General features: G+C 33.8%; 1 protein-coding gene across 4 annotated transcripts in view; it reads right to left on the reverse strand.

Annotated features, from left to right (window-relative positions):
- Positions 1 to 4,822: 4,822 nt before the first annotated feature.
- Positions 4,823 to 18,750, reverse strand: part of LOC149794632 (ornithine aminotransferase, mitochondrial-like) — a 48,374-nt gene continuing 34,446 nt past the window's right edge. For all 4 annotated transcript variants that reach the window (XM_089964237.1, XM_089964240.1, XM_089964238.1 and 1 more), the window contains exons 8-9: positions 18,410 to 18,548; positions 4,823 to 14,127 (exon numbers count right to left, since the gene is read on the reverse strand). In XM_089964237.1, coding sequence (XP_089820363.1) covers positions 13,967 to 14,127; positions 18,410 to 18,548 — 300 coding nt within the window. In that variant the 3' untranslated portion in view covers positions 4,823 to 13,966. The remainder of the gene's footprint in view (positions 14,128 to 18,409; positions 18,549 to 18,750) is intronic.

Raw genomic sequence — 18,750 nt, forward strand, 5'->3', positions numbered from 1 at the left:
AACCTGCAACCTCCCACATCCGAGGCAGATGCTCTAACCTTGGAATGAGGCAATATGCTAAAAATAAGTTACTGCTAAATGTGTTCACTTCTCAAGCTCACATCCATGATTTCAGCACAAAAAAATATAACCAAGAATCACCGATTTAAAAAAAGGATTTTCAATATTTAAAAAACATTTACTCACTAATTGTAATACTAATCAGCATGAAAAATAAACAAATGAAGTCCTCAAATATTCGTCTATTTTTAGAAACATGGAGAAACCATTAGTCAGATGGCACTACAAAAACTCCACTAATCAACAGAGCATGTCTGTCACAGAAAAATGTAGCATTTGTCCTTAGAGATATGTTTAGTATTTTAAAGTCTTTATTTAATGTAATATATAATTTTGAAATCATTATAATCCACAATTTGTTGAACTGGACAAGAAAGTTTATGCACGTTTGTGAATTGCTTATTAAAATTGTTAAAATTGTTAAATATACCATATGTATCAATAGTGATTTCATGCTTGACTGCCACCCCATGGGATTTTCAAAGATTTGTGAATTGCTTATTAAAATTGTTAAAATTGTTAAATATACCATATGTATCAATAGTGATTTCATGCTTGACTGCCACCCCATGGGATTTTCAAAGATTTGATAGTAACAATATCATTACTGCTCTCACACAAGTTAACAAAAATAGTGATACAATCACAAACTGGACGCATTTCATACAGCTATTACAGCAGACAACTATTTTCCACATGTTTTGGCTGTCACAATTTTAGAAACCTGCATTCCCACTAGCATTGACTGTCACCAGTTAGGATAAACTTCCTCATAATGTTCATCTTGATTGACAATTGTTTAATGATTTTTATTCCACGAGTCAGTAATGTTTATTCCATGTGTCAGTAATGATGTTTATTCCATGTGTCAGTATTGATGTTTATTCCATGTGTCAGTAACGATGGTTATTCCATGAGTTAGTAATGTTTATTCCATGTGTCAGTAATGATGTTTATTCCATGAGTCAGTAATGTTTATTCCATGTGTCAATAATGTTTATTCCATGTGTCAGTAATGATGTTTATTCCATGTGTCAGTAACAATGGTTATTCCATGTGTCAATAATGTTTATTCCATGTGTCAGCAATGTTTATTCTGTCAGTAATGATGTTATTCCATTTGTCAGTAATGTTTATTCCATGTGTCAGTAATGTTTATCCATGTTTCAGTAAAACTGTGTTATATTTTACTAATTTGATATGTTTAATTTAATATAGAATACTTTTCTGAGTGGAAGTTTGTTCTTTAATGTTAAATGGACATGCTAAATATTTTGCCTAAAAAGTGTGTGTGTGTTTGTGTGTGTGTGATTTGGGAATTTTAATGTAGCTTTTAAAATGATTCAGTCATATCACTATGATGTCTGCAGTGTGGCAGTTTAAGCTAATGTCTAGCACTGGGACATCATGCCACAGACATATAGTGATGATGTCCCACCCAGTCGCATTATCCTGACACCAGGCTGACCATTCCAAACACTAACCTCATAATGCTGAGTGCTTAGCGAGGCAGCTGTTAGTACCATATTTATAAATCTTTTGGTATGACTTAGTCAGGGCTCGAACCTGCAACCTCCCATATCCACTGCATGCCCTTTTTGCTACGTTTACCAAAAAATGTGTGCCATTTGTAAAAGATGCTCCTCTTGTATACCCCTTCTGAAATTCGATTTGCATATTTTATGTTTATGACATGAGTATTCAGTTTTAAATAAGCCAGCTTTAAGGAGATTCTTTTCATTGCCCATATCTTTTCTCTCGCTCTCTTTCATCTGGAAATGCAAATATTTATTCTAGCAACTAATGCAAGTTCTTTCTTTCTTTCAAAAAGTGTATTTCTTTTTAAAATCTAAGAGTCAAAAGAGTAAATAATTATTTTTTTAATTTTCAGATATAGTTCTTAGTTCTGTGACATAAAATATTGAATCCCTGGGTTTCCAAATTAACTAAAGAAATAGGTTTTTTATTCTTCACACTAGCTAGAATATTAATGATAATTTATAGTTCAGTCTCAATGCCAAAAAATACCATTGTGGTATTCCTTGTGTCTGGATCAAAACAATGCAGTACCTAAGTAAATTCGTAAGTATATATGTAACTGTACATGCATAAGAGTAATTATACTGTTTTTATCATCATGAGTTTTGTTCATCTTTCTTCTGCTTCTTGCAACTTCTTTTTAACTTGAACATAGGCATTCATATTTTGGAATTACTGTACAGTATAAAGTCAGCTTCAAGAGCTTAATATTTTTGCAACATTTTTACTTGTTACATGTAACCAAGCTAATTGGTATAAATTTCAACAAATTCAACTTTATGTTTGAAATGTTTAAGAACATGTTAAGTGCATTTAAGAAAAATATAAGCACAGAATATATATCCTAGAAATAGTAAGCATTGCATTCCATAGAAAAATATGTAACTTTGTAAAGGTTTGTCACACTGTATGCTGGATTTGGTTTCCATAGCATCCAAACATTTCATTTCATGCATTCTGAAATAAAGTATATCCAATATCCATCAAGTGTTCACATCAAATTTATCACTATAAAGGAAATTCTTAATGCAAAAGATGTAAACTCTAAAGGGCACCAAATGAGTGAATTGATTAATCCAGATCAAATTAGGCATATCAACCTTCAGATTGATATGCAAGCAAAGGGTTATGGTTCAAGCCTACAACTGCGAAAAATGTACCCAAATCTTCTGAAAAGTTGTCATGGTAATTATTTTCAGCCAATCCACAACCTTCATTCTTTTAAATACAGTAATTAATATACCACCACACAATGGCTGGTTTTGTATCTCCTAAAATAATTAGTTGAACATGAACGTAAGCCTATATTCCAAGTCTGGATCAGAAATATGGTCACAATATAGTGCCAACAAACTCGGCCAATTTGAAGCAAGATCTGCCATTAATATATGTTGACCATGTTCAGTATTAAATTGATCCGATAGCTTACTAATGTATTGCCATATTTCAACTTTCATTAGAATTGGATCAAACACTTGGCCTCCTGAGTGGTAGCAAGCAATTGTTGACCGATAAAGGACAGATGACGGATTCAGCGACACTCCATAAGCTCACTTTAACTTAGGTTAGGCAAAAACACCAAACCAAATGGTCAATACAATGTCCACTTAAAGAGGTTACAATCTGACCAATGAAGAGAAAGGATGTCATTAGTCAGAGTCAGATGGGAACTATTTTCATTAAGGATCAACTAGACACTAGACTAGGGGTGGTCAAAATACATCCCAAAGGCTGGATCTGACCCGTCCATCCATATAACAAATTTGTTTACAATACAAATTACCTCCTATAATAAGCTTTCAATAAAACTGTTTTCCGCTAATTGACATAAAATGTATTTATTTTGTTGTGGAAAGAACATAATGTGTGTGTGGGGTGTCTTTATACAGTAGACTGATATAATAGAAGTGTGCAGCCCATCATGACTTGCCAAATTTATGGAATGGACCCCCTGCAAAAATTACTGCCCACCCCTGCACTAGACAATGCACATATACCAAATGTTGGTTTCTAGAGTGCTACTGACCACCGAACTAACATTTACCACAATTAGGCCAATCAACCGGTGGACAGAAAGATGAGTTACAAGGTTCCAGCATCTGCCACAGATAGGTTGATGGCAAGTTCCAGCATCCATATAAATAGTCCTAAAACATCAGAGATACTGCCAGGATTTTATCTCCCTTTGTCACCAATATAAGGGGGGAGTAGTCTACAGAGGTAGAGAAGGAAATTGACATATTTCAATATTTACCCAATTTTTCTCTCTTTCTTCCTGCTCCACCCTGTTAGGACTCTACTGAAATCAAAATCTTTAAAAGATGTTGTACCTAGTTGTATAAGCATTAATCTGTTGTTTCTGAGCTTAGTCAGTTCCTTATCTGTGTATGCTGAGAACACCCTTTCACAGTCTGCTGTCTGAAACAGCATATATGTAACCAGTTTAACCAGCTTGAACAAGCTGGGAAACTGTTCTTTATGGTTGTTTTGTGTGTGTGCGTGTGTGATTTGGATTTTTTAATGTAACTTTATATAAAAATCAGTAATATCACTATAATGTCTGCAGTGTGGCAGTTTATAATGCTGTGTAGCACTGGAGCATCATGCTGCAGACATGTAGCATGATGTCCCACCCAGTCACATTATCCTGACACCAGGCCAAACAGTCTTAACACTAACCTCTTAATGCCAAGCAGCTGTTAGTACCATTTTTTTTAAGTCTTTGGTATGACAACGTCCCACATCCGAGGTGGATGCTCTAACCACTAGGCCACCAGAGCGGTCTTGGTTGTTATGTACTATTTTCCACAGCTCACAGGTCTTATCTTTTGAATATGTTAATTTCACACAAAAAAATTTCACACATAAGCTTGGCCAAAGTTTCACTTTTTTGAATCAGTGCTTTACTGACTATGATGCCAGGTTTCTCACATATTCCATATTGCTGTGTTGGGGGATTTAATGTATGTTAATGTCATAGTGTGCTTGTTCAGACAAGAGGTATTAGGATCAAAATAAATATCTTAACTTCTTAATTTCATTATTTGATTATCTTTTATGAGACTTATGTTGCAACAAACACTTTAAGGGTGAATGCTTAAATGAAAATTGAATACTGTACAAAGTATTTTTCATATGCATAACTTTAAACTAATCTGTGAGTTCTCATGCATCACTACTCTCACAAGTAAAACACTGTTATGGTTCATGGAAAACAAAAGCAATATTTTTTCCATTTATTTACATTTAAACATATTAGGATACCAAACTGCAGTCACAGAAAAGGATTTTACATACTTAAGTATTTTCTGACCATTTTTTCAATTTGTAGACATATCTCATTGAAAATACATACCTAATTTTATGGTGAAATGTTAGAGAAAGTAGCATACTCCTGCCGTACATAATGGAAACCTTTCTGAGTTGGAATAGCAGTCTATAGTACATTTTCAGAGAGGGTATCCTTTCATGCTTTAAATGACAAAAGTCTCATTAAAAATGATTTTTTTTTTAATATGCAAAATTTACGTACAAAAGAAGCATACAGCTATCTTTTTGTTCAAATTTCTAACTCGTTATGGAGCAAATTTTTCCAAATTGAAATATGGATTATAAAAAAAAGCATACTTAAATTCATTTAGTTTCAAATATGCAAACTTATTTATTTTAGTGTTTTTCGATACTTTAGAAAGAAAAAACGAAACACCTCAACCATAATTATATCTACCACTGACAACACACTCTAATTTACAGTGAGAAATGGAAACAAACTAAAACAAATGTTTTGAATGGCACATTATACACCCTCTCCATGTCAGCAGGCCTCTATGTAGACAAGGGAGATTACTGTGCTGAAACCATTTTTTTTTCTTTCAGTCTGTGTGACCATGACCTTTGCTCTTTCGCCCAAAATCAATGAGCTGCTTCTTTACCTTAGGTGGCAGGGGCCAGTTTCATAAATTGGCCCTTGGCAAATTTCTTAACTTGGGCTAGGTGTGACTTTTTCAGCTCTTATTGTTTAATAATTAAAGATAGGCATATATTTGTGAACTAGGTGTTTTTGGCTTGTGTTGTTCTTGAAATTTATGTCAGGCATGTACACCTTCCATAATTACTCTGCAGTATGGTGATAGTGAATACCAATACCAATAGTCAGCTAGGAAGAAAAACTAGCCTCCCGTAACAGTAAACATGTGGGTTTGGGGCAAGTAGAATATCTCAAAAACGGCTTGGATGACAATTATTTTCAGTTGCATCTACCTGTTTAGTATACATTGTTTTGCAGAATTATCAGCTAGGAAAAGGGCTTGTGTTTGCACTGTGAGCATCACATGGTGACAAAAATGACCTTCGGACATGAAAATTGCAGGTATAAATTTGGGATTGGCGTGCATAAACTTCTGCTATGAACTTGCCATTGACTTTTCTGTTCAAGTGGATATTCTTTTGCTTTGTGTTAATAAAGGCATTCAAAAATATGTACCTTTTTAACCTCACTTGTGTATTTTATTTTTTAAAATTTTTTTATACTAGGCTGTGATTGAGGCATTAATTTTGTGCATAAAAACTGGCCCCTGCCCCCTTAAGAACTTTTTATTGGTGCAGTCAGCCATATCTATTAAACGTTTGTTTTTTTGTATATATTTAAATAATATTTATGCATTAGCTTAATTATATTTCCTTCCTTTTTCCATATACTTAGTGTTGTATGTAGTGCTTTTCTGAGGGGGAGGTAACTGTGTTTTTTTTACCTCAATGTTAGAACTGTTGACAAAGTAGCATATTTTTTTTACTTTATTTACTAAATATGAGAACATAATGGGGACCATAATGTATTTTCTTGCTCTTTCTGTACTTGTCAAGGTTTGCACCCCTAGTTGTATGACTATTATTCATATTTTAGTACAGACACACAGAAAGAACTGCATAACATGTCAAAATGCATTCTTAAAAGTAATTTAACTCCATAGCAGCAGGTAGACTTCAGAGGAATCATGCATAAACATACTGTTATGAATGTTGAAGTTAACCAGTGGAATGGTCTTTGAAACAGTGATGCATATGGCATGTTGCTTGCTATATTTTGGTGAGAAGAATGAAAGTTTTGGCATACCGACTTAGTTCTACTTCATGACCCCACTGTTAAGTTGACATAAGACTGATATTCATAATTGGGTTATAATAGGAAATGTATCAATGTTATGTATATATCTTGAAATTTCTAGTTTCAGTTAACAAAGAGGAAAAAGCTTAAAATTAAGTGGCAGTTTCATGCATTTGACAAAAAACATAGTCTCTCCTTTGAAATTCTTATGTTTTCACTGAATGTTAAAAGTACTTCAGTATCGCTCGTTTCTTTTCTTTTTGCAGGTCTCAGTCTGCATGGTAAAATATTAGGATTAATCGGTTAGTGATGCTGAAAGAAACAATAGCTTTAATCTCATCCAGATACTCATTCTGATCTAAATGCACAAGAGAGTGATTTTGTCAGATAGATTTAGCTTCTGCGAGAGTTGTTTTATGGTATTAAAAGCCAAGCAGCTGAAATGCTTTTGACCATGAACTGAATTTTCCATTGAAAATATTTGTTCTATACTGTATTTTATTATTTACTATGATTATGTAAAATAAACTCCAGAAATCATTTAAATCAGTTGTAAGTGAACTGGTGTTTGAGAAGAAATTTCTGTTAAATTGTACTGAGTAATTGTATATGTGTGGTCAATTTCAGTGACTATGTGTAAATGAATTTATTTGATATGTCACTCTGTAAGTTTACCAGGGTCCCACAGATCAGTATATCAATATTCCAGCATGGTCTAATGTTAATTGATTAAACTCTGATTTCTCCAGATTAGCTAGACTGTTGTTTTCTTAACCCCCCCCCCCACCGCCCAACACACCATCGATGCTCGATGCTGCTATTAGCATATTCCTAACAATAATGAAAGGTTAGGAACTGTTTGTTTTATATCAAACTAAGGTACTTCTAAAGCACATTATTTACTTGAATGTGTGGTTTCTTTAAGTTTACAAGAAGAGTATACAGGAACTTTTTACTTCTGTCACTGACATTTAACATAGCATTTCTGTCATTTCCTCCTAAAATTTGTAACTTCCACATCTCTTCTTGACATTCAAGAAGCACTGTAAAGGAATTCTGATTCTGTCCTGATGCTATGGTGGTAAACAAACACCAAAAGCATATAAGGTTACAAACAGTTTGAAATCTTTCAAGAAATGCAATCAGTCATAACTCCCAATGTAAACAATGCAATGCTTTTTCCCGCAAAGTAGTCACTTTTCTAAAAGTGTAATACCGTTTTTAGTTTTGCACACAAAAAGTTTTCTGTTATACCATTTTACTAGATAATGTCAAAATATGTGATATGAACACAACTTTTGAAATCAACTATTTTTGGCCAAATTCTTATTAGGTGGTAGGGTCCAGTTTCATAAATTGGCCCTTGGCAAATTTCTTAACTTAAGGCTATTGTGTGACTTCTTAAGCTCTTATTGTTACTAATTAAAGATATGGATATATTTGTGAACTAGGTGTTTCAGGCTTGTGTTTGTTCTTGAAACTGATGTTAGGCATGTACACATTCCAAAGTTACTCTGCAGTATGTTGATAGTGAAATACCAACAGTCGGCTAGGAAGAAAAACTAGCCTCCCATAGCAGTGAACACATGAGTTTGGGGCAAGTAGAATATCTAAAAAAAACGGCTTGGATGACAACTATTTTTAACTGCATCAGCTTGTTTAGTACACACTGTTTTGCAGAATTATCATCTAGGTCAAGAGCTTGTGTTTGCACTGTGAGCATCATATGGTGTTAAAAGTGAAAATTGTAGGTATAAATTTGGGATTGGGGTGCATAAACTTCTTCTGCTGTGAACTGCCATTGACTTCTCTGGTCAAGTGAAAAATATTCTTATGCTTTGTTTTAATACAGGTTTCCAAAAATATGGACTTTTATGACCTCACTTGTTTATCTTATTTTTTTATGATTTTTTTTTTTACTAGACCAGTGATTGCGGCATTAAATTTGTGCATAAAAACTGGCCCCTGCCCGCTTAAGTACAATCCATTCACAAAATTTGTGCCAGGTCTGTGATGTAGAACCAATGTCATTTTGTGGAAACCAACCCTGTTTTAAATCCAAAATCAACGGCATTATCCTTACTTTGGGTGCAATGCCATCCATAAAGTTTGGTTCCGATAGTAAAACTAATGTTATTGTGTGGAAATCATTTTTAAAAATTTGTTCAGTCACAGTGACCTTGACCATCATTCTTCTCCAAAATCAACAGGTTTTGCCTTGCACTAAATGCCATACCAGAAAGATTGGTAATTGTGTGTGTGATTAGGATTTTTAACGTAGCTTTAACAATTTTTCAGTCATATCGCTACGATGTCTGCAGTGTGACAGTTTATAGTGATGTCTAGCACTGGGGCAACCTGCCACAGACATGTAGCATTATGTCCCACCCAGTCAAATTATCCTGACACCAGGCCGACCAGTCCTAACACTAACCTCTCAATGCTGAACGCCTAGCAATTTAGCTGTTAGTACCATTTTTGTAAGTCTTTGGTATAACTTGGCCAGGGTTCAAACCCATGACCTCCCGCTTCCGAGACAGATGCTCTAACAACTAGGCCACCGGAGTGGTCATTGGTAATCATAGATGATGCAATGGTCATTGTGCAGAAACAATTTATTTCAACCTGAGTGACCTTTACCTTTTACTTTTTTAGCCCAAAATTGATAGGTTTCTTCCTTGTCCCAAGAGCAAGTTACCAAGTTTGGTAATTGGAGATGGTGGGGAAAGTTATCACTCAGAAACAAAACTGGTAACAGATGGTTGGATGGACAAACATCTAATTTTATGGTGCATGTATCCAAAAGTTTAACAAAGCAAATGTAATGTCTTCGCAAACTAATGTCATTTTCCAATTCAAACACAAACCAAGAAAAGGTGATCATTAAAATAAACAAAACTGCTGTTTACTCATAAAATTATAAGTTCATCATTTTTAAATAAAACAAATATTATATTATTGGTGAAACTTGTGTACTTGGATGATCTGAAATTTACAATAACTAGCGTTATGTTTAAATTAAAATTCCTTACTGCAAATAACAGCATATCAACATCATTAAAGATTAATCATAAATTCAAATGGCAACCGATTCTTGCATACAATATGACAACATCCTCCAAACGTATCAAGTGCCACCACAGCAGTTGTACTGTACACATTTGATTGTCACATAACTGACAACAATTTGAGACATATTAAAACCGAGTCCCATGTTTTTTTAATTGAAATGCCAAATAAAATGAGAAGCTTACAAATCCATTCACGAAAGGAAGCATCTGGAGTGGCCAACAAAATAAATACTGGAAAATAATACCAGTGACTCAACAATGAAAACAGGTAACAGTGACCTACTTTTGATTTGGTTGAGTTACTCTTCTTGATATACATATACACCAAATTTCATGAGTATAGGTAAATTGGGTCAGGGATATTGTGGGTGACACTGACAATGACCTGAAAATACAAAGTCATTCAAGCAAGTAAATTAGGCCACCATAATCTAATTTTGGTATGTTTGAGTTACTCTTGTCCAGATTATTTACATACCAATTTTCTTGAGTGTCCAAGATATTAAGGGTGCAACAAACAACACACCAATTTTCATAGATCTGAAACACTGAGAGGCCAAAACAATACAGAGACAACAAATGAACAAAAGAACAATTTCATAGGCAAAATGCTGTATGTCCCACTGTTACTGGGATGGGAATAAAATATGCTGATCCATCACCAAATGTAAAGTTGAAAAAAATGCTGAGATTTGGCTTTGAGGTAAATTACTTAAACAATACAATTAAGCATGTGAAACTGTTCACACCAATCTTGCCTCGACATTGTGTCAAAACAGACCAAATAACAAACAGGTCAAAATACTAATAACATGAATGTCATCTAAGCTAAATTTAGAGATTATAATCAAGAGATTCATGTGATAATAAAAATAAATTCTGCTGTCAACAGCTTAAAACACCTGAAAATACAGTTTTTAAAGCAGATGAAATTTGTTATAAATCAAACTGCCTTAAACTTCAAAAGTAACCTCAATTTTAATCATTTAAAATTCAGAATCACATTAAATAAGCTTTTGAAACCAATAAATTTGAAAATTTTCTGAGTTAAGCATGTATCAATGCACCAGCATTTTACAGCAACTCAATAAAATTGTGACTATATATGGCGCCAATTAAAAACAAAGTACTGAAAGTGTAAATATGAATTGCACATAAAAGCAAAGGAAGACAAATGTACCATCTAGACAATGTACGAATAAATATAGGGACATTATTATTACTAGACTTCAATCGTGTTACACACTCTTTGAAAAGTCATGGGCTAAATAAGTTGCTTGCAACTTAGTTGTATGCTATTTATAATGTGTTACGACACAAATTAACATATATTAGAATTGGCATTTTTTCCCCAGAACATTCTCATAATTTTCAAGTTACCCATCTTGAAAGAGGAAAACAACAGAAATTGTACCTGCTCGATATAAATTTTGGTATAAATTACTTGATCATCTCTTGTCAGACACTTTTTATGCATTTTTTGGTCAACTGCAGTTTATGGACTTCAAATAAATTTGGTAACTGAACCTTTTGCGTTTTACACTGGACAATTTATCCTTAAAAAACAACAGCAATTAGTTAATTTAGAAAGAGCGCAAACCTAAAAGTGTCATGTTATTTTCAACAAAAGGAGCACTCAATGTGACCAACACAATAAAAGAAATCTGAAAAGGTTCAAACTGTTATGAGGTTAAAAACCAAACTAGACAAAAACTATACAAGAAATTTGAAATGTTTAACTGTGATGTTATTTTCAATAAAGACAGAAACATAAAATGCCAACACAGTATTAGAAATTTGAAATCATTCTAACTCTGATAATATTTTCAAAAAGATGGCACTAAACAACACCAACATTATATTAAAAATATGAAACATTATTCTGTATGCTTATATAAAATATTTACATTTAAGATGTCTATTAATTACCATATATACTTGCTTGCAAGTATTTCTGCAAACTGTACAGACCAGATCAAATGTTGCAAAACGCCCGGACAGTTTATGCAGATTGTTATGTGTTATCCATATAAAAAACACCATAGACCCTGATCTGCTGGGGGTCCATGTTGTTTTGAAGCTGGACTCAACTTTTAGGCTATACATGGTAAATGCAATTACAACTGTTATTTAAGTAGTGTCAAGATTTTTCAGTATACTGGCACAATTCCAATTGCCTTTGCAAATTATAAATATATTTATAAGATTTTTCAATATACTGGCACAATAGAAAAAAATGCCTTTGTAAATCATAACAACATTCAAAACAAACTAGTAGTACAATATACATGATCCATTTTAAAACTGGAGTCCTTATCAACTAATACAAGTTACAATACTAGTTTCAACATGCTGCTGTTTTCTTTCTACCTACAGACAATTAGTACAGAGTGCTAAATGTTAGCAATATATTAAAATGTGTCCAAAGTGGAATGGTTCTGAGACTTTATCTTCCAGAAATTTTGCTATTACTAAATTCTCCAAGTGACTGTGCACATTGTTTTGGTGACAATGTTTTTATTTGAAATTTGATGGAAAAGACAGTGTCAAAGATTGTTTAAAATGACTACTGCCAAAGTAATGAAACAAACAAAAAATTGATAGAACATCATAGCTGCCAACCCTACAGTCTCGCATTTAGTAAAACGGATAAAAATTAGTGAATTTTGACATGAATTCGTGAAGCGATCTTTGAGTCTGGGAATATTTGTCGGAACAAATGTTCAGCATGGTCTCCAGCTGATAAAGGTAGACTGTGTTCAATATGAAAACTCACAAATAATGCTTCAGTGTAGGTAGCCTGCAGGTCTTCTGTCAATGGCTTAAAATATGCCAGAGCTGAAATCTGCTGCAAGTTCCTCATTTTCCCAACCTCTATGTGCTTTTTGCTACCAATGTGCTTCCTCACATCGTCTCTGCCACCATGCCCAATGCTAAAATTTGTGGTACACTGCGTGCAAAAAGCATGATGTATATCGATATATTGGCTGAATGCACATCCAATGTCTGGTATATTCCAAACTAAACTTCACTTTTTGTGCAATATATTTCTTTTTCCTTGATGGTGAAGACATTTTCAAGATGCGATGCTGGATGGTAATTCAAATCGGTGTTAACAGTACATGTGTGGAGCAATATTCTGGTTAGGCCTCAGTTTCTCTCAAAAGCATTTGTAAAACTACTCTTATACATATAGATTAAACACACAAAATGCATGCTACCAGGCCAACTGTACCAATCAGCTACAGTTCTATTAATATCATGACCAACAGTACTGGATTGTTTCGGCAACTGCCGATATCACAACAAAAGCTTAACAGGAAATTGGTTATTTTATTAAAGATTTAGAATAATTGTGAATTGAGGAATTCGTGATTTTTTTTGCATGGGGCATGAATTGCTGAAAAGGTCGTGAAATTCACACCAAAATCATGAGGGTTGGCAGCTACGGAACATAAATTCATGCCACTGTTCAGATAAGATAATGTAAATTTTGACACTATATAGAAGAACCAAGTCAGTAAAGCATACCCAACAACTATGTCATGTGGAATGAATATAAAGTATTGGTTTCTAGTAAATTACCTTACATTCCACATGAGATCAAGGTCATAAGAAAGTAAGAATGAAGGGTGGCTTTTGCCATCTCATTTTGTATTTAGTGACGATTTCATGGATGTGGGTCTATATAATGGATCTTTTCCAGAAACTTTAATAACCAGAATTTTGTTCTATTTGTGATGTATACAATTTGGAGAATTAAGTTTTTAATTACAATTAAAAAACAAACAAAAAATTCAGTTACCTGTTGCAGACAAGTAACCTAATTTGCCCCAGTGGATAACTTACATCCAAACTTAATATACACATGCAGAATGTAGTGAATAGGAAATCTGTATTAAAACATCCAATAAATAATAGAAATGCAGAATGGTTTGAATGGGAAATCTATTAATTTATACAAAAATGCATATTGGGCATGTTTACTGACTAAATTTAGATTATTTAATGTTTTTGGTCTTGTTTTATTAAATTTAAAAAGAATATTCCTGATATAAACAAACACAACTGGTAACATAAATGGAACTTTTTTGTAAAATTCAATTTTCATGAAACATGAGATCCAATTCAGAAGAAATTGGAAGGTCATTTTTCTTTATAAAGGCATTGAAAGCAAGTAAGCTTTCAACTTCTAGAAGCTCATTATAGTTGTCTTGATGATGTCAATGCATTCGCGGAGCTGGTCTTCGGTGATAACTAGGGGTGGAGCCAAACGAATGATGTATCCATGAGTGGGCTTGGCCAGGAGTCCATTATTTCGCAGTCTGAGGCAAATCTCCATTGCATCAAAACCTGAAAAATACAATTCCATGAAAACAAAGACCATTTAATATTTAGTGTGAAATTTCACGAATATCTGATGATTTTGTTTTTTACATTCACTTTTAAAAATTAACTCTCAATCCTGACGAAGGTCTATGAAATGTTTGGTTTTTATTACCATATATATTCACTTCCAAGACGAGTCCAGCTGCAAACTGTACAAACCCTTATCTGTGAGTTTGGTTTTTATTACCATATATACTCATTTCCAAGACGAGTCCAGCTGCAAACTGTACAGACCCTTATCTGTGAGTTTGGTTTTTATTACCATATATACTCACTTCCAAGACGAGTCCAGCTGCAAACTGTATAGACCCTTATCTGTGAGTTTGGTTTTTATTACCATATATACTCACTTCCAAGATGAGTCCAGCTGCAAACTGTACAGACACTCATCTGTGATTGCATTATGCATTGGTAAATCAGACTGAATTTTGATTAAGTTATCATTCTGAAGTCTTCATACATTAACCCATATAACTTCAAAGTGACCACAATTTAAAAGGTCACTGTTTGATAGCAAACACATGCATATTTAAACAGGAATACAAAATATAATCCACTCATTACAGAGTTATCTTTCTATAAAGGCCAGATTCTAAATTCTCTAATCCATACCTGCCAGAACATGTGTTATTTATTTGAAAACCTATACTTCACTCCCCCACCCACCTGACATGAGAGAGAGAGAGAGAGAAGGGGAGGGGGAGAGATACCATGATAAATGCCTGTAACATATATATCAGTAAATATTCATCACTTTGGGGTGGTTAATTTGGATTAGTGTCCATAATGGGACAGATTATTCAGTTGTCACAGATGTCATTAAAAGGTAGTCAGTCAGATATCAAGAACCCCCATTACACAGATGCCATTAAAAGGTAGAGTCAGTCAGATATCAACAACCCCCATTACATAGATGCCATTAAAAGGTAAAGTCAGTCAGATATCAACAACCCTCATTACATTGATCAATTAAATGACTGACAATGGCTTGGGTAATTTTATCATTCCAGTACTGCTGTGGGAGAGCCCTTTAGGCTAATTTGGATAGTCAAAAAAAAAACAGAAGTCAAAGTGGATCAAACCAATTTGTTTTGAGGTTAGGTAAATCAAGATGCATTTTGAGTGAACAATAGTTAGTACACCTGATTGCCTTGAATAAAAAAAATGCTGAGTCATCTTTGTTGAAGATTACTGGCTAGTGTATGATCAGTAAAACAAAAATTTAAATCGACTTTACTCCATATATAAAATGAAAAATATTTTTGATGTTGGAAAAGTGTGAAAGTGTGTTTTGTATTTTAAGGTAGATTTTGAAATGCTTCTTTGATTCAGATATGGATGAACCATTTAAGAAGCAAGCCAAAACCAGAATAAGTAAATTTCAGAAATTCTGGTGGACAGAGATGAACTTCGTGAATCTCAGATGCAAGATGAGCATTTTATTCATTGTACACAAAACAAACAAACGTCAACATTAGTTATTCTAAAGTTTACAATATCCATCAATGTATTTACACAACCCATCATTATGGCTATGAATGAATGTAGAACTCAGTCACAAAAGTAATTAACTTGTTTAGACAAGTATTGACGGACCATGTCACAAAAGATGAAGTACCGTTCTGCTATTTTATAATTTGTAGAAGAGCACAATCTGTTATTTACATCAGCAGGCCATTTTATAAGACCTGTATAAGGAAATGGTCCTGGATAGTGATGTCACCAAGAAATTCAGTCGCAAAAGAACAAAATGCTGAAAAAACCTAAACACAATCTTTAAGGAAGTTTTAGAAACAGTAAAAAACCGAACTAATTCTATTCATCATGAAAGTTAACCAGAAGAAATCATCTTGAGAAAACAAAACCAAAATTATCCTAGTTGGAAAGAAAATCTCACCCTTCTAGATTAATTGGTTGGTCCCCAACGACACTTTCATCACCTTCTAACCCTCAAGTGAACCATATTGTGAACTCTACAGTCTACATCTAGTTAAGGCTATATTCAAGTGTCCAATGAATTCCTGTGTGTGTTTATGAAGATGCTGTTAATATTTGACAAAGTTAATTATTCAACTAGTTTTTGTTGTTTGAAAATACTTCAAGGAAAACCAACAAGTAGTATCATTTGTCATTTTTGCTGGTTAGAAATAGTAACTCTTTCACTGTCCAGACAGGATTTGTTCAAAATGCTGTTTTGGATAATAACTACATAATATGTATGCCCTGGGTTAATATGGTACCAAGTCACTTGACAACTCCTGGCAAGAAATGATTCATCATCACACTTCTGCATTCATGACAACCTGTAGCCTTTTTGATAATTTCATAATCTTTCATATATTGCAATCAGTTTATATGTCAACTATGGTACACATCAATATAACCTAAGAAGGTTGTGCACTGGAAAAGAGCTGGACTATGCTTACATATTTCTGGGGTGGGATACGTTACCATAGTAATCTTCTTCAAACTAAATATGTGTTTATAACACATTTGTATCTCCACTGCGATCACGAAAATGTCTAACCAAAGTATTTAAAATGTCAATAAAACTTCCATTTCTTTTTTCATGACAAAAAATCTAATCATGTCATCTACATAAATATAGTGTATAGACAAGTTACACTGTGCTAACAAGATTGCAACTTACAATAAAATTGTCTAATCCCAACAGGTCAGAAGACTGACAAAACATCAAAAAAATGTCTGAGAGCTGAAAAACTTTATCAGTTCAACTGCATGTGTATATAAAATGGCCTTTCAAATTTAAAATACCTAGACAAAGATGTGGTGTGCACAGAAATAAGTTGACATAAAAGTGGTTCAATACTTTCTGACAATGCATAAAAACATCACGTTTTACTACTCTGCAGTAATAGTGTTTAAAAAGTGTGAAAAAGACAAAGGTTAATACAGGTCACTGGACTGCATAATATTGTGCAGTGACCTAGTTTTGCCTTAAAGGTGAAATACTCTTCATAACATATCTAAATTCATCTGCAAAGTTACATGACTGTTGGCAAAAGTATTTTAAAAAAAACAAGTTAACAAAGGCAAACACAAATCGCTGGTGGGAATATAGGTCACAGTGACCTAATTCTGAATCTTCATCCTAAGTTACATGACTCAGCAAGCAATAGTTGCCCTAATCTAAAAGAAAGAATAAATCACTTAACCAAGGAATGGCACAGTGACCTAGTTTTCAATGATAGTTCACGTTCTACTCAGGAAGCATTTACATACCATGTTATGTGACTCATTAGGAAATACTGCCTGAGAAACTTACCCAAATAAAATACCCTAACCTTGGCAGATGGATGGACCAACATATGGGCAGAAGACTGTGAATCACTTTGTTATTACTGTTAAAATACAACTTAACTCTGTTGCTAGAAGTGCACATGTCAGAAAAATAAAGAGACCAATAATTCTGAAATGATAATGACATTGACTAGACGACTGATTTATGGGCACTTGGCAGCACTATTCTCTGCTACATCTTAAAAGTATATAGGGTCTTTTTGATACACTTCCTTAGCTACATAAGCAGGTTCATATCTGTTCGGCTTAAGTACACATTCGTAACCAGATCAGTTTACCATAAATTGGAACTGGTCCCATTTTTTATTTCCCTTTACCATGTTTGTTTGTGCAGAATTATGTAATAAATATAGTTGGTACCAAGCCTGGTCTACAATGGAGTTTACATGAGCAGCCACTATAATTATACCACTGAGTGTGATTTTTGCAAGTCAAGGGTCAAATTTACTAACCTTTCATGTTGGACCTTGTATTAATCTTAAATAAAATATTAATTGTTGTCCTAAAATTGTGTGCTCATATCATTTAACAGCTATGTACTAAACTGGGTCAAGAAATTAGTTACTGGGTCCAAACATTACCTGTGATGGGTAATAATTCTTTTTCCCCTGAATGCAGCTGTTTTATTGTGACAACATAGCACACAACAATCAGTCCAGTTTGCACAGAATCACACCTCTTTACCTCGTCTGAAAATGACCATGTACTTCAATAACACTTTAACAAACAAAGTGAACTCCATGGACAGCAGGGTTCCATCCGGTGAGAGACCATGCAAAATAGGATTGGGACAACAGTCATATAAATGCTGGGAACAATTGTCTTCTTTCTGAGAACCATTGCAAGTATTACATTAATGAATTTCCATAATTTGTAGTTTTTATTTCAGGAATAAAGGATGAATTATAATAGGTGCAATACTTACTCTTATTGATTACAATAGCATTTAGAAGACCCTTTCCTCGTGCAATACTGACAATTTCTTTTGGCAGTTTGTTTAACTCCTCTCGTAGAATGACGCCAAGTCTAGCTGCATTGTCTGCCAGTTTCTCTTCTTCAAGAACCTGGTCATTATTTTAAGTAAATACAAGATTAAATCAATATACTGGAATATAATAAAATATGTAGATTCTACACTCTCCCACTGCTTTACCGCATGAAAAAAGGGAAAAGACTGCAGCAATTAAACGTTGTGATAACACATACATGTAAATGCAAGTGAAGCCAAAAGAATTTGAATATTAACATAAAAACACTCATTAATGT

Source organism: Sinohyriopsis cumingii, chromosome 7 (genome assembly GCF_028554795.1).
Source record: "Sinohyriopsis cumingii isolate HCF-2022 chromosome 7, ASM2855479v2, whole genome shotgun sequence".
NCBI classification, from domain to species: domain Eukaryota; kingdom Metazoa; phylum Mollusca; class Bivalvia; order Unionida; family Unionidae; genus Sinohyriopsis; species Sinohyriopsis cumingii.